This window comes from Patagioenas fasciata, chromosome 2 (assembly GCF_037038585.1).
Source record: "Patagioenas fasciata isolate bPatFas1 chromosome 2, bPatFas1.hap1, whole genome shotgun sequence".
Lineage (NCBI taxonomy): Eukaryota > Metazoa > Chordata > Aves > Columbiformes > Columbidae > Patagioenas > Patagioenas fasciata.
The window spans coordinates 114,372,565-114,393,372 of NC_092521.1; the positions used below are offsets into that span (position 1 = coordinate 114,372,565).

General features: G+C 37.2%; 1 protein-coding gene across 9 annotated transcripts in view; it reads left to right on the forward strand.

Moving 5' to 3' along the window:
- The window catches only part of SUGCT (succinyl-CoA:glutarate-CoA transferase), a 351,481-nt gene that overhangs the window by 188,080 nt on the left and 142,593 nt on the right, over window positions 1–20,808 (forward strand). Inside the window, exon 12 of one of the 9 annotated variants that reach the window (XM_071804766.1) lies at window positions 8,275–8,343. The exons of 7 other annotated variants lie outside the window; for them this stretch is intronic. In XM_071804766.1, the coding sequence (XP_071660867.1) occupies window positions 8,275–8,343 (69 nt within the window). Of the gene's footprint in view, window positions 1–8,274; window positions 8,344–20,808 lie in introns of those variants that run through there. One more of the 9 variants, XM_071804765.1, reaches the window with a different exon arrangement.

Here is a 20,808-nt window from a genome sequence, read left to right on the forward strand (position 1 = left end):
AGGAGCATCCACTTGTCGTCAAGGTATAAATACGTAATTCCATGAAGCACCTGCATCTCCTAAAAATATCTCACTGACGTAAACAAGGTAACAAATCTTTTGATATGCAGTGAATAGGACGGGTGTCCCTTGGATATTTCACCAGCCATGTTTCCTCTAGTGTTATCCTTTGAAGGGTTAAATGTAGAAGTTTCTTTCATTCCTTCCCTATCAGCTAAAGTGCCCATCAAAAATGACAAATGCTTTGTTAAAGGGATTGCACATACAAGTCAGTATCTTGAGAGTACTGAATATTTCTAAAGTACCTCCATAAATCAAGAAATATTGTTATTTTTTAATCAACTACCTATGTTGAATGAAAGGAATTCCCACTCAAGGAAAAATAACCTTACTTTATGATTATTTTGTGTTACTGCCATCGTTCATATTTTTTTCCATACATACAAGGTTCATGTGTTGGACTTCAAGGTGAGATGGTTTTTTGTAGTTCTAGTTCCTATCATCAGTCATAATTCCACTGATAACAGAATAGCATACCCTTTCTTTGGGTGGGGAAACATATTTGTGTTTCACTAGAAATGTTTGGTTAACAGAAGCACAAGAAACTAAACCGCGAAATCTAAAAAGGGAAGTTTAAATGTATTTTTTTTATAGGAGTGGATCTGTAATAAAAACAATAAAATCCAGTGTTTAAGCTCTATAGAAATAATTTAATGACCAGCTGCAGCAATAAACACCTTTCCGTTTTGATTGGGTCTTAACTCCTCCATGCAGTGATTAATCGCTCCATGAAAGACAAACACATTACATTATACCTTAAGTGTAACATCCTGTTTTAAAGATTCCTCTAGTACAGATTAAATGTTTTTGAACCTGTTCAGACTTTAAATGGTGTTTCAAGGATCCTCCATTTATCATTACTTCTTGCATATATTCAGGATCAAGACAATAACTGGCTGGTATTAGCTTTCTCATATTCAACATTTGCCTTCCTTGCATTTGTATTCCACTTAGATAAAGAGTAATGTGGTGTCACAACTTGTTTTCATTGGAAACACCATGGAAAGTACAGGATGGAGGTTGTATTGTATTTAAATTGTGAGAAGCATTAGAACTCTATTAAAAAGTTCTATAACTGGTTCCTGTGCAGGATGGAACATGTGTTAATGTATTATTACTAAAGCCACACTCATTGCATATAACAGGACAGCCACTAAGACAGTGATTTAAAAACATTTTGTATATGAACTAGATTTTATCTGATGATCTAAGAGGGAAATAAGGACAATAAAAATCTCTACTTTATTCATTCTTCCTCTTACAAACCTAGGCTTCCTTTCTCAAAGTCTGCAAAGGGGACTGTATATGACACTAGTATCAAGAAACCTGTGCCATGGCAAAGGTTGTATCTATATCAGAAGTATGAACTTACTTTGTTTTTTGAATTCCATTCGATTTCGTTTTGTGTTGTAACCTGCTTTTGAGAGTGTTACCTTGAGTTTTGTTATAGAATCACAGAAGGGTTGAGGTTGGAAGAGAACTCTTGAGGTCATCTGATTCAACCCCCATCCTCAGGGTCACCTAGAGCCAGTTTCCCAGAACAGTGTCCAGCTGGCTTTTGAATATCTCCATCCAAGATGGGAGATTCCACAAACTGTTCCAATGCTCAGTTAGCTGACATTAAAGAAAGTGTTTCCTGATGTTCAAACAGCATCTCCTGTTTGTGCCTATGGCCTCTTTGTCCTGTCACTGGGCACCACTGAAAAGAGCCTGGTTCCCTGTTGTTTACATCTTCCCTTCTAGGTATTTATACAAATTGATAAAACTTTCCCTGAGACTTCTTAACTCCAGGCTAAGAGGTTGCAGCACTCAGCCTCTTCTCCTTTGCTGGATTGTCTCCAATAGCTCCATATCAAACTTGTACTGTGGATTTTGTTTTATTTTATGTTGTATTAAAACATTTGTTCTGGGATGGTGCCTTTTATGAAAAATCAACACAATCCAGCACTTAGTCCTTTAATGGTTTCTCTGATGAGTTCATCCAGAGAAGCAACAGATCCTTGAATGGGAATAGAGGACTGTTCCTTCCTTTTAGTCACCTGTGGCTCTGAACAGTGTTGACGAGACGTGTCAATGTTTAATGCACATTCCTTTCCTAAGCTGGTAGTCTTTGATTGCTTGCTGCATTTTTCCATAGCCACCTGAGAGCCCAGAGTGAGTGGAACTTGACAGAAATATTTATGAACTCAGAAAAATGAGGCGCTCATATCAAGAACCAGAGCAGCTGAGCGACAACATCCTGCTAATCCTACTGGAAGGGAAAGGTGTCAACTGTAAAATCTCTAGAGAAATCTAGACTTCGAGGGGAGTGTTTAGTCACTGTCCAGTCCCAGGAGGCTGGATGTAGTCACCTTGGCCAGTGGGTGAAATAGGTCATGCTCAGATAAAATAAATCTCTCTACTAATTTCGTGCTCTGAAAGGAAAGACTTGATGGACCTAATTTAAATTTGTATAGAGTATAGTATAGTAAATGTAAAATTCTTTATGTCTTGAGGTAGAAGATTTTTAGAGCCAAAGATCTAACATTAGATTGAATGACTTTTATCATTGGACTTCAAAAACTTCTGTAATTTTACAGTTTTTAGCTCATGCTAACACAGGTGTTTTGATTTGTCTGCTTTATCCAGAAGAACCTATGAGGCGATACAAACATGAATTGAGATATTAAATTAAGGTGCTTGTTTAGGTGTTCAAATAGGAAAACCTCAGTCAAACATTTAAATGATGTTAAAGGCAACGGGCCAAATTATTTCTTGTGATTGTGTTGTACTTGGTGACAAATATGGCCCCTTTTGAGTCAACAGTGTAATAGTGAACCTACTCAGTTTTAGTCCTTTGCAAGGGAATAGCTGTTAGATAGTTAGCTACTTTTTAGAAGCACAAATTGGTTGCTGTTAACATATGTTTATTTGTTCCCATCACAATTGCAGCCTTATTTGGGATTTCTGAAATAGGGGGAGCAACATGAAACATTCAGTTAAAGCAGAAGAAAAATATAGTTTAAATATGTGTACAAGAATATAAGAAAACAATCAGAAATAGAACACAACTGATGAAAATTCAGCAAGAGAAAACTATTTGAAGTCATAGACAAAAATAATTTGAAGTTAGAATGTATGGTAAAAATAAAATCTTTCCAACTTCCCTTTCTTTGGGGGCGGGGGATTAGAACTTTGTTTAGATATTCTTTAGGTACCATTTTTGCACTTGATTTGGCAGGTGAAATAGAAAAATATGGTAGCTTTTATATGGTTATAAGGATAGATTTTATCTGAAACTTTTGCTTTCCATTGCTATACGATAGTCTGTAGCTATCTCTATGCTTCTCTATTTTTCACAGTGATCAAAGCAATAAAGCCAATCTAAAACTTTATATGTGTGATCTCAACTTATCATGACTTTATCATCTGAATCCATGTAGTTAAATATCAGCAAGACACGCACGGGACAGCATGTACGGCAAGTGGGACTCAATGTTTTGGTTCATTCTCTCACTGCTTTATTTAGCACTTAGTGTTCTAGGTATGAAATAGCATGACTGTGCAGATTGTATACAGTTCAAAAAACAATTAACTGAGTTTTGATATACATTTGTATTGCTACTTGCACAAATGATCCTGCAGGATACATTATTCTCTGTCAAAGAAAGGGTTAAAATAGGTTTTGCAGGCTCTGGTTTTATCAGTGTTAAGGTTTATAATGTTAGGTCCTAGACCTTTGGAAACATAATTTGTTTTGCAGACTCTTCCTTGAAACTGTTCTCTGTTTCAGTCTGATTGATTTTTGTATCTTTCCTGTTTTATGGTATTTATAATGTTAAAGATCAGCTAGTTTTCAAATTAAAGAGAGACCTGTTTTAGAACTTCAATCATTATGTAAAAGTTAGATTTAAGATGTGCGTGTTTATGCACACCATTAGTATCTCCATCATTGTTATAATTCTTTTCTTGGGTGCTAGTCATGTTTTTGCCTGATACTTTTCAGACAGGACATCAAGACTGATAGACTGTTGATAAAATATTTTTTTAAGTTGAAATATTTCAGTAGTTCTAATTACTATAGACATATCTGAAGTTAGATCTATTGATTATTTCTGTATGAGGTCATGGTGGAATCATCCACTTAATAGTATGCAACAATAGCAGTGCAAAGCTAATTGCAGTTTTTGAACTGAGATGGAAAAACTGCTGAAAATAAATACTCGTTGCACCAAGAGTGCTTATAAGTAGTGCATGGAAAAGATGAAAATATAAATTGGCAATAGACAAGTCTTAGAATAACTTCTATTTGTCCATTTTAATATAAGCAGCCACGGTGTATGATGTAAACATGATAGGCCAGTTGCCCCCGAAGCAGCTGGTGAAGGGCTGGCCCAGTCCCTGAGGCCTTCCTGGGAATTCTCAGGAGTCTAAGAGGGAAAAAACCCGAAACTTTCATCTTGTAGTCCTCAGCTTTTGGGAACTGGGGGCAGAAAAAAGTCCACATACCTGAAGATGGCTTCTGACTTTGTCCAGGACTGTGGGTGTCCTTTTCCCTCCACTATTTATTTGCGTTCAGTAAAACTCAGATGTAGCCTAGGACGTGGGCCAGTAACTGCTGTATTGGAGAGCGCTAGGAGTCCATCTGATGGTTTAGAAGAATGGAACCCCCTCTCCTCCTTCATTCCCTTTGTAACGCACCTGGCCAGTTGTGCAATGCTGACCAATGAACAGCTGCTAACAATGAGGAAATTGTGCTCGTAAGAAGTAGCTCAGGATCTGATGGTTATTCTCTGGGGAGAAATTGAAGCACTAGGGACTTGGTTCTTGCCAGGATGCTTTTTTTTTAAATTTTTTCTTCCCCCTTCTCCACTTGAAAAAGTTGTCTCTGCGTTGAATTAAACACTTTTATCTTCTCTGTTTATGACTTTGTGGAGCTGGATTCTTCAGAAATACTCCATTTCCCCTTCATTTCCTCTTCCCCTCCCCTTTTTCCCACTCCTGCCCCCTCCCCCCGCAATCCATCTGGGAGGATTAAGGATTTTACAGCTGAGAAATAGCTACACATTGGAATAGCTATTTATAGTATGATCGGTAACTTTTGCTAGCAGTAATGTTTGTCTGCATTAATGTTATCAGAATATGCGCTGGTGATTATTTGAATGTGAATTAGCATACGGAGTCCATTTTATAGAGACTGTGTGCATATAGCAAGTGTCTCGTACTCTGCTCTCAAGGCATTCCCATTTGCTGAGTGTCCTTCCTATGAACATCTTGTAGTACTTTAAAAAAATAATAACAAAAAATAAACCAACAAAAAAAAAAACAACACAACCAAACAGGATATGAAAATTCAGTGCCAAAGAGGCAAGTCTTTAGGCATAATTGAAACTTTGCTAATAACAAAAAGAACTCCATCTTTGAAGGGAAGTCAGTTCTTTTGGCTTGAGAAAATATGCAAAAACATTTAAACTCTGATGTTGTTTTAATTTGAGAAAGTCTGCCATCCTTCACAGCCTGAGTTAGGCATATGTCTCTGGGAAGGCAGTCAAAGAAATCCAAATAAATAATAAATGTAGTGAATCCTGTGAAATTGTTGCATTTACTCATGTCTTCAGTCTGGTAAAGTCCTTGAAGTGTAAACAAGTTCAATTCAGAGGGGCTAGACAGGAGTTTCAGAAGTAACTAGCAGCATTTGTATGGCTGTATGTGAAAGTTGCTTTTTTTTGTTTTAACAACTTCATTTGAGTCAAATACTATCAAGGGACATATAGCAATCACTATCAATTTATAAACTCATTATTTTAATACATATTTCTCTACAGGCCTTCCTGTTTTCATAATGAAAACAATCCAACTGGAGTACTCTGTCACAGGTTTATTTCTCACATGAAAATAATTCTTACCAACTCATTACATTTCTATACTGGTGTAAGAAAGCTAAAACTTTCTGGCTTGAAACTGTGTCTGTTATAATACAAACAAATGTGTATGCTGTTCTGTATGAAAATATGCAAAAAAGATCATCTTCAAAAACCTGCTAAAGTTGAAAGTTTTCATGAGTGGATAGAAGACAAGTGATCAGTAGAAGGCATGATTCATCAGTCTATTCAACAATGGTCATGGTATTTAGTAGAAAATCTACTAGGATCATTTTAAATACAACTTATTTTCTCTATTCTTCGACTTGAAATACCCTACAGACATCATCCAACAGAAAGCTAAAAAAAAAAATAGGTAAAATTACCTCTCTCCTCACCTCATTTTACAATGAGAAAGAAAGGAGACTGCTTGGACTGATGCTCTAAAGGTAGTCACTGGAGTACCGTTAAATGGAAGTCAACAAGAGTGCAAAATTTGCCTGAAGGCCTTGATATTATGCTTACAGGCTGGATTTCAGCAAATTTGTTTGTTCTCATGACTTGTGAACCTTCATGTAGCCAGTTCTGAAGTAACACTTTACTCAGAACATTGCACTGAATTTTTAGTCATAATTATGACTACCAGATCACAATCCTTACAAAAATCAGGCTTTCTTGGAACATCTCCTGCTGCCTTCAGAATTTCAGTTTCCAAGCAGATCAGCAGAATCCATTAGTATCTTTCTGTGACCACGGAAGCAAGAACCAAAACCTTAAAACCAGTATCCCAAACCTATCTCTGTTGGCATGGTTTGAGCCAGTCACAGAAAGCGTTTGAAGCCTTGAGGAAGTTCTGGCCAACCACATAGCTGATGAAAAGCAATGAAGACCATCTGGCCTTCATAATAACTGAAATCATCTATGCCAGCTTCAGAGAAGGCAGCATTCCATCATTCCTAAGCATGCAATAGTCTAGCCAGTTTTGGAGAAATGTACATTTAATGCCAAAACCCTCATAAATTATACCCGTGCTTCTCATCTCATGTTCTGTCTCTTCGTTTTAGTGAGCTTACAGAGTGATGTCAACTCATTTGCTGTAGTACCTCAATTCTCTTAGAACATGTACACCATGAGGTGACAGAAATGATGTAAGTTCCAGATGAAATCCAAATGTTCAAGATCTTGTTGCTAGATTTTACTTCAGTCGTTGGTAGATTTAAATGCATAGTGCCTGTATAGCCTGTAAGGTGGAAGTACAACATAAACCCATTCCTTTGGGAGGTATAACAGCATTTAAAAATACCCTTTACCTCACCTGGGTATTTTTTTTTTGCCTCTTTGGTATCCAAGACTTCCCAGAACAGCTGAGCTCCACAGAAATGATGTTGTATGCTTCAAGCTTGCAGTGGGAGTTAGAAACAATGTATTTTCATTAAAATATTATGTATTATTGATAATGTGCATTAATTTTAATTATTTTAAGATATTTTAGCAATTCTGAACTAGATTTTTTCATTAAGGTGTGCATCCAGTCAAACTCCACTGAGATGGGTAGACATATTCTGGAATTCTTCAGTCAGAATCCATTCTACAAATGCCACTAGCCACTGAGACAAATGCAGCAGTTATTTTCATGCTGATAATGCTAGTACATTAGATGACTTTATCTGCTTCCTGAAATATATGTATTTTGTGGGTTTTTGTTTTTGTTTATTTTTTAACAATAATTTCATTTTGCTCACTGAAAACTGGGAGAGGTGGTGTGTTTGGTTTTTTGGCTTTTTTTGTGTGTTTGTTGTTTGTTTATTTTGGTGTGTGTGGTTTTTTTGTTGTTTTGTTTTTTTTCCTGGTACAGCAGAACAAAAAACTTTTAAATGAAAAATGGGTGAAAGTTGCTGTGCAATATTGTAGGAAGAGAGATGGTGTTATTTTTTAAAACAAACTACTCTTTAAATCATTTTTAGGTGCTTTCGGAGGCACGATGTAGCATTCATGCTGAAGGAATAATCTCAGGATTGTAATTATTTGATAAATATACATTACTTTCCAAAGTTTCCTGCATGGAGAATGGAAATTATTTAGTCTTATTAAATAGCAGCTGTCCCTCCCTTTGTGTAAGTTATGATTTTTCTGTGTTGATGTGGTGTTTTTAAAACATGTGAGCCATCTTTTTGCTTGCAGCATTCCTACTTGCAAATTTTTCTCCTTTGTGGTTCATTCCTATTACTGTTCAGTTGCTGTACCAGTTTTTCTGATCTTAATATCCTCAAGGACTCTTGTTAAATATATATTAGGGTTGGGCATATTTTATTATGCCCTGTAAAGGCAATTTTACATATTAGAGCTCACGAGTCATCGTTGCTCATTCATTTAGGCCCACTGAAGTCAAGGAGACCACTTACATCAATAGAGGCATGCAGAATCAACTCTCAAACATCCCAAGGTATGAAATATAATCTTGTTAGCACAAATCTGTTTTGGGACTTTATGAGAAAACATCCGTGCATCTGTTTAATCCCTGGAGCTTTTACATCATTTCTCTGAATTAAGTTAATATGATCTTCACTTTTTTTTTGCCTCCCTCTCTCTTTTGAATCATGGGAGAGTTTAGGATTTTACTTAAGGTACATTTAAAAGATTGATCCACAACAAGTCTCCTGAAAGAAGTACATTGTATAGTATACTTCAGAGTATTTGGGAAAACAAAAAAAGTCTATCTGGGTATTGTTATTAAAACATCCTGGTCTCTCTAAGAAACTGAATTTTCAAAAGTGACAAGAACACAGTACTTCCTTTGAAGGAGCTGTAGTCTTGCAATTCAGTGTGTTGGTTCCTCCAGTCAAGGACTTGGCTTCACCACTCTCTGGTTTTAATACAGTGTTGAAATAGACCCTTTATTGTTACCATGGCTTTGTGAGGTTTTGACCTTTGTGGAAGATGGCAGCCCTCAAAGTAGGCTGAACTCTTAGAGATTTGTCAGCATCCCTGAAAAATTCAGCTTATTAAGAACTTAGGGTAAAAGTCTTTGTGTTTTTGTCTTCATTTATGACAATTTGAAATAAGTGTAACTAAAGATGTAATCCTTAGTTTGCTTGAAGCAATACAACTTCAGAGATAGATGTCAGGGGCTAACTTCTAGCCCTACTCATGTCAGAACTTTTTACTCAATGGACTTTATTTTTAGCCACTTGAAGTTTGCATCATTTTGAAATACAGTTAAGTAAAGCACCTGCCTAAAGTAAATATTAACATGCAGTACTGGGAACAAAGTTCATTTTTGTTTTGTTACTGAATTAGAACCAAAGGGGGAAAATAACTTGTCTGTCTTACTTGTTCCATAGTCCAACCTATCAACATAAACACATATTAAACTGATGTTTATACATGCACTCTATATTGTTATTAATGATCTAGTAATACTGTTTGTAAAGATGTAACCATTATGCAAGCCAAGTGTATCCATAAGGCAACTCAACTGAAAGCAGGGCAAAAACATCAAAAGATTGCAGCACCACCAAAAAAATACCCTTCTGAAATGCTTTGAAAGTCTGTAGAACAATGGTCAAGTCCTAATATTTTTTTTTAATATTAGTTAAAGCAGAACAGTTAAAGCAGAACAATAAAAAAAACCCCAAACACTGCGAATGACAGACTCTTTTCATTTGTGTGTGTGAAGGAAAAATTGCCAGTATTGGTGGAAGTATAGAATACCTGAGGTTTCTACTAAACTTTATCAAATGATACAATCATATGCTCGACAATCTTTCTTTTGTCACTGAAAAAGATCAGGATTCATCTTATTACAGATTTCTCTTGAGGTCCATTTCAGCCCAGCATTTGTTCTAATTCAGGTACACGTTAGTGAATGAGCCATCACTGAGCAGGTTTGAAGGTCTGAGATACCAGTCTGGCAACAGTTTACCTTATTTCTCGTTATTCTCCTGTCATTTTGTTATGATGTGTTTTTAAGAACTTCCAGCTTTTATTTGCAGGAAAACCATTTCCTCGTGCAAAGTAGAATGTACAGACCTGATTTATTTCTTAGCTGCAAATCTGTTGATTTTTATTTAGAAGAGTTAACTGCTTCTTTTTTTTTTTTTTTTCCTCTCCCTGTCTCTTACAGGCCAGACTATGACTGGCATTCAAAGCCGTGCATGAGAAATAAAGGGAGGGCTGGAAGGGAGAAGAGAATTTTATTCCTTTTTTACATCATGTGTGGGATACAGACCTTGCTTCCTTCAGTGGGAAGTATTCACCATACTCCCCTATTCCATTTTATGTAAGAAATACCAGTCACTTAGTCTACAGTCTCCACTTAACCTAATACTAAAGGGATTGCATGCTGTAGTTGCTTATTTGTAGCAGAGGATTGGATTCAATGGTGTAGAAGTCTCTTCCCTCTGTTCTGTTGAACAGCCTGGTTTTTTGACATACGTGCTGAGAAGACACTTCTGCTTATGGAAGCAACATGCTGACCTACTGCAATATTCACTGTTTTTACATGATGTAGTGAGCACTTTGTTTTATCTTCTTCCAGCCTCCATCAGATGTGCTGGTTTTAGGCTTCTTAGGTTTCACAGTGGGAGAGTGAGTTCTTGAAGGCCCGTTCCCAGATGCAGATATTTGACCATAAACTTCTCATGCTCACTGGTGCCTGTTGGCATTTTTTGGGGAAGTGAAAAAGCGTTCTCAGTGAATTCCTCCTGAGCAAAGTTTGTGCAACAGGGGTTGCCACCACCATATCAATCTACTGGAATTGCTAGTAGTAGTAACTCACATTCAGAAGTGGCCTTTACAGGGAAAAATGGAATCACTTCTAAAGGAGTTCATAGGGAAGTTTGTACTGTCTAGCTCTCTTGATAGAGGATTCTGATTTATTTATTTTTAATTTGTTTTTGTTTTTGTTTGACTAGAGGATACAGATTTTTTTTTTTTTTTTAACCTATAATTGCATTATATCTCTGTCTGTAAATTTGTGGTTTGTTTAATACATGTATACACAGTCATGGTTCTTATTTGTTTTTTGGGATTACAAGACTTTCAAGTCATTGAACTGCACAAAACTTTTACTGGGATACCAATATTACATCATTGATGTAAAGACCATGTTGTACAGTGTGATCACTTCAATTGTATGAGCACAGCAAGCGAGTAGTGTCAAGAAATTCTATTACCCAATAGGGATGTTAAAATTCTAACTACTACATCTCTCCTGGACTGTAGATACTGGAAGCCTGTATGTCTGTGCTGTTCTGGAAGGGTAAGGCAATGGAACTACAGTGTATACAAGGAGAGAGTAAATCAGTTATTTCTATTTTTTATTCCATCTGTGGTCACCTCTTGTTAACAATGTGATAGGGAAGTTTCCGACAGTACGGCTTAAAGATGCTACAAGTGGCTGCAGAGACCAAATGGAGTCATTAACGCCATGGAGCAGTAACAGGTCAGTGATACAGCCAGGACTTGTATTAACACAGCATTTATCTGTTTAATAAATGGCCATGGGGAACTTGGAAAAACTAACCGGGTCTTGTTCTCTCCAATATGAGGATAAATGACTTTTGCAGTGTCTGATGTAGGCTACCTCTATACTGTGAGCAGTATTGAAGCTGGGTTTTCTATTAGTCTCTGGTTCCTCTTTACAATAGTATGTAGCTTCAGGTGACTGAATAGCCAGTCTCCTCAGTATTGCAGGGGTTTGCCACTCAGGTTCTCAGGTGGTGTATCTCCCAGTATTCCCCGAAACACTTTAAAAGTGGAAACTTCTGAATCTTTTCTGGATTATCAGCTTCAAAGAATGGGCTGAAGTTGCTCTTCTAGCTATTGTTTACTTCTTGGAGGGGTGCTGGGTTTCTGGCTATTGGGACTGCTATACTTGCTGTAGTCTGAGGGGACAGCATTAGTTTCTACAAGTTTTTTAGAAATATAAACATGCAAAAAAGGAAAGAAGCAAATGTATTTCTGTGGATAAAGATTGAAGTCAAATGTCTGCTAACATTTTATGGCAACAGGGTTTGTTACACCTTAGAGTGTTTATGATTTCAGTCCTCCTTAGTGTTTGAATCTCACCTGGTTTCTTATGTTTCTATATTGAACAATACTTTATCTTCCCTTTTTTTTTTTTTTTTAAGAGTGAGAAATGTGAACCAAAGCCATAGATTCCACCATTTCCTGTGTTTTTTTTCAGAAACCAAATCTCAGCCTGAATTTTACAAATGTCTTCATCTCTTAAAGTGGCACTGTGTGTGCGATATGTGGATTTCATCAGTTGTTTCTTGTAGTCTGTCAGGTCCAATAATTGGTTTGCTCTTCTTTCTGTTGTTATACTTCTAATTTCTACATGTCAAGGCTGAGGCCTGGCAGTGACTGAAACCTCCTCGTGAGGGGCAGCGGCTGAGGAGAGACAGGGAGCCAGGGTGGGCTGGACCCCCCACCCTAACTCGGGGGTCGTGATCACAAAGGCTGCTCTGTATAGTTGAGTAATGTGAATTAAGTTCCTCCCCTCCCAGCTTTCCTCTTGTAGAACGATCGTCAGGCTTTTTAAAAGTGACATATTTAAAATTTGTCTTTGAGTCAGTCTTTAAAAATCACATTTCTCGCCCCCACCCCCTGGTATGTTCTTTCAAGACAGAGAGCATAGCAAATTCTACCTAATAGGGTAACGCTAGGTTTTATTTCATTTCTTGCTACTAAAAAGTAAAAACCACAAACAGTGACGTTCTGTTCAATAGCTCAGAATGCTTTTGACACCTTTATTTCAAGCAAGACTGCAGAAAAGGTAAAGCATCATGCAAATCATTGAACACTGCATTTGTAACAAAATTCAGAGTAACATCTTACTCTTTACAGCTTTCCTTTTTATAGCTTTTTGTAGGATTCAATATTGTGATATTTCAAAGACATTTAAATACACAGGCAAGCTTTTGTATTGGCATGAGAGTACAATAAAAATGTTCATACATTGGCAAATAGGTGAATATGAGATAACATAGAGGTAAGAATTTATCATTTAAAGACATTCTGAACTTTTAATAATAATGTTTGAGTATTCTATGATCAAGGATTCAAATGAGCACAGTCTTTTTCATTACATAGTCATACAGGTCTGGGCTGAAAATTATATAGATTTTAAAAGGAAATTTGTTTTGGTCTGTTTCAGCCTCCTAATTATCAACTGATTTGTGATCACATACTTTCCTCTGTGTGGTTACCCCAAAGCTGCCTGTACAGAATAACTTTAGAACTTGGTGTGCTCATCTTTCAGGGTATGGATGTATTTCATTTATTGAATAACATACAGTGATACAGGAGGTGTCTGGAATCATAGATCTGTGGCAGCTTGAGGCTTGGCCCTTTGTATTGTCTGTAACAGGCCAAGCACTGAAAACCCACTGTCATGTAAGTATGCCAATATAAAAAGCATTGAACATTCATTTCCTGGCTGATTTTGTAAGGGCCAAGTATATACATGTAGCTACAGCCCTTTTTCTTGGGGTCAGTTACTGGATAAAGTCTTCAGTGTCTCCCAGAAACAGCTGATGTTTTTTAAGATGAGCTTTAAATATCACTACTTACTGCAGTGAAAGGCCTACTAATACACTCATCACTACATTAGTCTTTGGGGAACTATTCATATGGGAGTTATTTGAGCAGTGTCAAATTTTCATGAATAATACATGTATTCATTTTGAATGGAAGGTGCTCTCTGGCACACTCCCAAAGCACGGAACATGTCAAAACTACCTTCATTTATTTGCTGAGTTCCCAGGGTCAGTGTTTGGAAGTGTGGCTTCATTACTTCTTTGTACATTGTATGCTCTTCCAGTCCTTGACTGGGAAAAAATATCAGTTAAGTAAGCAAGTTGTACAAACTTCAGGATATCATCAAAGCATGGAGAGAACCAAATGAGTGTTCAAACAAGAAGAGTTGTACTCTGGACAAAATTCAAATACTACATCAGCTGTATTCCTCTTGAGGCCAATAAATGCCATTTAAAAATGAATCAGTATTTGACACTTTCGGGATTTGTTCTCTCTCTGAGTATATTCCAGTGGAGTGTGACCATTTAGGGCTGTTCTCATGTATGAATATGTTTGGCATTTGGAAAAAAAAAAAAAAAACAGAAAACAAAAAACATTTATATTTGTATGGGTATTTATTAGCGGTTCTTTTTCACATTACTTTGAGATTCCTATCTGGTATTAAATTGAGAAGACATCTTAGATGATTTTTTCGAACTGACTTACTTGCAAAATGGCTGCAAATGCTGCTTCTTCACATTCTTGCCCAGGTCACGGATTATTCCTGTCACCATATCTTTTGACAGGAAGGGAACAGTAAGTCAGCCACTTGTTCATGTTGTGAGAAAAGAACACTTGCAGCATGTCCCTTGTTGCTGAAAGAAATAAATCCTCCCTTGTTTGATGAAATTTGACTGCTTTTGCAGCTTTTAAATTTACAAAATAAAATGCCTCCTGAGTTTTTCAGAGCAAAACAGTGACTTTGGTGGGATTTTGAAAAGGTGCAGTAATTTGTACAACTTTCACAAGAAGAAGTCTGTGTGCATTTGTCCTGTAAGTCAGAACAACTTCATCCCAAATAGTGCAGTAGCTCTGCCAGATGAAGTTTTCATTAGCCAATACTACTAAAAAAGCAACACCTGGGAATGAGTCTCATCAGCATAGAAAGTCAGAAGCCTCTCTTCCATGTATTTGTTTCAGAAAGACTTTTTCTCTTTGACCATCTTTTTTGGGTCCATTCTTTATTGCCTTTTTCTCAACATCATTGCCTGCCTGTGATTTCCCTGCTGAGTTTAGTTTCCACTTGTTTTCAAGCTCTTAGTCTGCAGATTTATGACCTGTGATGAAACGTCTTCATGGTTGTGAATCATCTAATGCCCTAGTATATTTATTTATTTATTTGCTTACTTATTTTTTTTATTTCTTAAGAAAATAAAAAGAGAAAGTAACTAGTCTGCCATGTCATGAGCTACAACTTAATTTCTTATTTCCCAAAAACACTTTGGTAAGAATATAGCCAGGCAGGGTAGTAGATGCAAGCTGAAAAGTTTGAGAGTGAATGGAGTTCTGTAAAACAATAACACAAAGTCAATGGCACCTAGTGCCTGGTCTTCTGCTTTACGTGTTTTGTTGCATCTGCCAGTGTCCTGGCCGGTCTTTCTCATTGTTTTCCTGATCCTGGTCCTATCTCCCAAGACTGTGGGGTCCTGCTCCTTGGCCTTTTTTTCTCTTTTATACCTGCACTGCCTACACAATAATTGCTTTTCTTCTATCTAGCACCAGTTTCCATGAACTATTAGCCTTTTCTTGTTTAAAGCAATGGTGGCCATTCTTGCTTTGAAATGTCAACTCAGCACTCCCAATGTCTGCTCTTTTCAGTCTGCTTGAAATGTTTTTGTGTCTTGCATGAAGTCAGAAACAATTATTTTGATACTTGACCCCATAGATTACTGACAACCCAGTTCTGCTTTGCTTTCTGATGTTGCGTAACGCTATACTGCTCACAAAATTCTATTTAAAATAATGTGACTACTTAGCATGGATCCTGCAGCCCATAGCCATGCTAAGTAGTATTCTGTTTCACAAGTGGTCCCTTTGAAGTCAGTCAAGTTACACATGCTTACATCATGTCTCAACTTGGTCCACTGTGTTTACAACATGCATATTTGATATTGCACAGTGGGTGTACATAACTTTTAAAATAATAAAATCTTTATTACTTTGAGGAGTGTGCACATTAAAGAACAGATTTTCATTTACAGCAAGGCTCCTTACACTCCTCTAGCTACGCAAAAGGCCTTAAAACTAGCATAAATTCCACTAAAGACCAGCTGAAAATAACTTTTCGCAGCCAATGTCATGTAAATTGGTGCTGTACTTAAACCTAAGTGCAGCCCTTCCCAAAAGGGATCTTTTTAATTTCAAGGGAATATTTTGACTTTTTGTTTTGTTTTCCTGTTGAAAAAATACAATAGAATTAATCACTGTAACTTTTTGCTTATTTTTAGTATATAGTACACCACCTTACAGTAAATCTTACATGACAAATGGTTGACCTTTTTTTATCCCTGTGAGATTTGAATCAAATTTTAACACTTTTTTCTGGGTATGTGTGTAGCAATGCTCATATAAACATCAAAAAGGGTGCTTATTCTGAAGCAGTAAAAGCATAAAGGATTAATCCAAATACATCATGTCAATCAGGATCTGTTTTGTTTGGGACAGGGTGATAATGCATAAAAACGTATTTTTGAGGAATGTAGAGGTGGACTTTTATGTCTAAACCTCCTCAAATCTATTTGTTCTTTGTTTCTAAGTTTCAGTTCTGGTCCATCTGCATAAAATAGGAACTTAACAGGGCTACAAAAGTAATAGACTGAAGTTTCAGCTACTGCAGATAAAATAATAAATAACTAGAAGTAGTATAAACTTATTACTTCTTACCTGGGTAAGAAGTATCGTTTTTTGAAAATTACCTCGTATTTGAAACGCTGGACAAGAACTTGGGGGATCTGGATCCATTTCTCTGCTGCTGCAGATTCCTTGTTTGACTCTTGGTTGTTCACTTAATCTCTATACACCAACCTGTCTGTCTGCCTCTCTGTTGATCCGTCTGCCTTGCAGGGGGGTTGTGAGGGTAATACGAGTCACACTTGTCATACCAGGTTCTGCCTAATACACGTAAGGAACTGCTAGAGCGGGCGAAAATACTTTTTGCTATTGTCAGTACTCTTCCCTGACTTTTCATGTCATTCTCCTGACAAGAGAAAAAGAAAATGGCTGTTGCAAATCTTAGGGTTGAACCCATCTATATGAAAGCAGAGTATATCTGTACAGTCATGTTTGCAGGCATTTTAGCAGTGAGATTTCCTGTCTTGGCATAGGATATATATTTTTTTTTTGTTTTGGAGAGCATGGTATAATGTTTATCCATATACAGCTAGTTTACAGCTTTCTTATATGGTTCCTGAATGCATCCTTTTCATCTTCTTCCTTTTTCTTTTTAACTGGGAAAATAAGCAGTGTATTGGAAATTTTTCTTTATGTGCTGTAGGCTACACTTAAACATTGAGGTCTTAGTAATTTGTGTTTTTAATGGATAAGGGGTTTTCCTTCTGGGTCATTTTCACAGAGCAACTTAGGTTGTCCAAACATATTCTGAAATACGTTGGGGATTATGGTTTCAACACATGCGTGCCTAGGGCCAAAGTATGAGTAACACATGAAATTTTGTTCCATTCCATGAACAAACCACTGTTTTGTGGTATAATACGAAACATATCTAAGTAGTTTAGATCACTATCAGGCATTACAACGTTAGGTTTTCTATTTATGTGACTACCCAAAGCTCATTAGAAGCTCATTTTGTAGCTCTGGGGAAGTAAGAATAAAAAGGCAGTGAAAAGTAGTACATTGTATTCTGTTCTAATTATACTCTATTTACTGTACTTACTAATATATATCAAGTGTATAATTTTATAGTTGCAGAGCCCAACTTCCAAAACTTGTGAAGTCCAGGATTGTTCATAAAACTGTTGTGTGTGCAATTTAACCGGGCAACTTTGATGGGGTGGGCAAACCGGCTGCTTGTGCATGCAGGCAGCTGGTCACTGGTCCCTTTGTGCCCGATGAGTATCCTCGAAGCAAAGTGTTCGCCTGAAAGAAAGGTGGTGGTTGCCAGGCCCAGAGGGATCATCAGGAGGGGACTGACAGATCTGAAATAGCAGGAAGGATTTGCGAATGTAAAAAAATCAGATTCGGGATGTGGATTTTTGAATATTCAAAGCTACCCTCAGGGTGAGTCTTTTTAGAAACATAACAGAAGCGCTCACCTTGGTCACGCAGGTAGAGGTTTCGTGTCTCCATCAAACTAAGTTTGTGCATGTGGGAGAAATCCTGAGGGGTTAAAATAAACTATTAATGTGTGAGAATGGGCTAGGCAGTAGAGCAGGGAGTGGAGGCAGGAAGTATCCTTTGTAAGGGACAATATTTTTAATTGCTTCTTTTTGTCAAGTTTTCCTTTAAAGCTACAACTCTGTGGCCCTTTTGGCGTATTGGTCTCAGCTTGTAATGAAAGGATGAATGCAGAATACAGCCATAGAAAAGTAGTAAAACTTCTGCAGCTAAGGGCAGAGGGAGAGAAAATAAGTCCATTAGGTAATAAAATAAACCCCAAAGTTTTGGACAACCTAGATAAAAAAACAATGATAACCTTTATCTTTTCCATGCTTTTATGCCTCACTGGAAATCACTTTCTGTAATAAAAGGATATTTTGCATAGACCCAACCAAAAATGAATGTTTACATTTTTTTGTAATGTAAAATTAATGAGCCATTCCCCCAGCAGTAAAAAGCTTCTCTCTGGTGTGCATTAGTGGATTATAAGCACACTTCACTGGTGGTTGAATACACAAGGCTGAAACACACCCAAGACATACCCTGAATCTTAGTGAGGCACACTCAGTCATGGCTTATAATATATGAAAATATTTAGCAGCATTCCAGTTTATGTAGCACTTATTTTAAAATAAGATGCGTAAGCTTGTTGTTCTAACAGGACGGATTTTAAAAGAAGAGCTGTGCATGAAAAAATTCCTGAAAATCCAGATAGCAGAGTCCCTTCTTCATACTCTTAGTGTGACATGTTACAGCAATAAAATGAGAGCACCATGCAGTAGACTGAGAACAATATGCCTGCTCCACAAAATCAATGTCTGTTTGTTAGTCTGTCTTCTTGTGTAGTTCGGTGCCTGTACACATACAGATAGCGAGAAGACGATACTAAATTAAACCACAGATATTTGCCCCCAAATTAAGGTCACTTTCCCTTCTATGCTCTCTTCTTACTTATTTTGATTAATGAGTAGAAGCTCTTTTTTTCTTCATCTTTACCCTTCTTTCAGGTTTGCTGTTATGTACCTCGTTATAAATTCCTTGGCTTCCAAGCAGAGTTTTATGGGCATAGAGCATTGTATTTAAAAATAAAGATTCTGAACACCCATATGTTTTGAGGTACAACTCCTTTCCTCAGAGGGTATATAACACATAAAACAAAAAAGCCTATTTTATAATGGAAATCTGAAAACAATCAGTGAGCCTCTTGTTCAAAGTAACACCAGGTTTGCTTTAATTTTCAACAAATTCAATTTTCTTTAAAGTGCCGTTTATATGCCCATGTTGAATTATAATAGTTAGTAGTAATTTATTGGGGATATTGTTCCAGGAACTTTTTCTGTCTTCTACCTTTGACCCTAGGGATGCAATAGAAGGGGATAAAGAATGTGTGGTACAGTATGACACAATGTACTGTGCAAGAAAAGGAGCATTACAGTAGAAAGCTTAGCTACAAAGGACACATAGATTGTATTATTTTAACTTTAAAAAAATAAATGACTTCCATAGTGTTTATGCACCATGAGGCTACTATCTATTATAGATTTTTTTTTTAAGCTATCTTCAAAGCCACTGTATTTCTTGTATTTTCTTGGTTCTGGGAGAGGGTCATTGTAGCAAAAAAATTGAGCAATTTTGTCTCAATTCAAAGCTAGCGGTAACTGATGGAAAGTTTCTGCTGTGAATTTTGAAGGAAGGCAATAATATTGTTTCCCTGCTATTACTCTGTATAAGCTGAAGGCTTTGTGACAATGTTTGGGACTTTCTTAATGCTTTTTGAATCTTTTTGAATGTTTTCAAGCAGAGCCTTGCTATTATTTTCTTGTAAACTTTCTGTTTAAATCAAATTTTGCAAGACACTGTTCATGTTTTCACAAAAACATAATCCATTAATAGCAATTTCGAAGACCAGTAGTGTGGAAAGGTCGCATTGGACTGTATTTTTTGTTTTATTTTTGGCATTTGCTTTCTGTTTTATAAGGTCTGATGTAGAATTACAGGGAAACTGATACAAATCTATCTGCATGCTTTTGGTCTGACATCAGGACTTTGTCCGATGTCCTTGTAGTACAGTCTCAAGAGGCACTGATTTAAATGAAGAAATAGCACATCTTCCTTCCCCAGTCTTCCCCATCTATTGGGAGTGAGGCTGTTTGATTCAGCAAAGTTGATGTCTCATCCCTATAGTTAATCTTAGCCCTTCTGTAGGTGAGACTGACCAGGCAGAACTATTTCTTCTCTTGTTGCTCTTGGATTTCTTTGCTCCTGAAATGGATCACGACGATCACAGTATCACAGTATGTTTGGGATTGGAAGGGACCTCAAAAGATCATCTAGTCCAATCCCCCTGCTGGAGCAGGAACACCTAGGTGAGGTCGCACAGGAACATGCCCAGGTGGGTTTTGAATGTCTCCAGGGAAGGAGACTCCACAACCTCCCTGGGCAGCCTGTTCCAGTGCTCTGTCACCCTCACTGAGAAGAAGTTCTTTCTCAAATTTAAGTGGAACCTCTTGTGTTCCAGCTTGATCCCATTACCCCTTGTCCTATCATTGTTTGCCACTGAGAAGAGCCTGGCTCCATCCTCGTGACACCCTTTATATATTTATAAACATTAATAAGGTCACCCCTCAGTCTCCTATTCTCCAAACTAAGGAGACCCAGCTCCCTCAGCCTTTCCTCATAAGGGAGATGCTCCACTCCCTTAATCATCTTTGTTGCCCTGCGCTGGACTCTCTCCAGCAGCTCCCTGTCCTTCTTGAACTGAGGGGCCCAGAACTGGACACAATATTCCAGATGGGGTCTCACCAGGGTGGAGTAGAGGGGATATATTGATGAACATGTTACCAGACGCAAGAGAGGGTTATTTGAGATGTGAGAAATATTTTAAAAACACCCAAAAAAGGAGATTGAAAGGTTTATATTAAAGTACCTCTTAGCTTCATACAATGATTCAAGGGAAAATATATAGTATTGCTGGCTGTGAGACCCTCTTTGC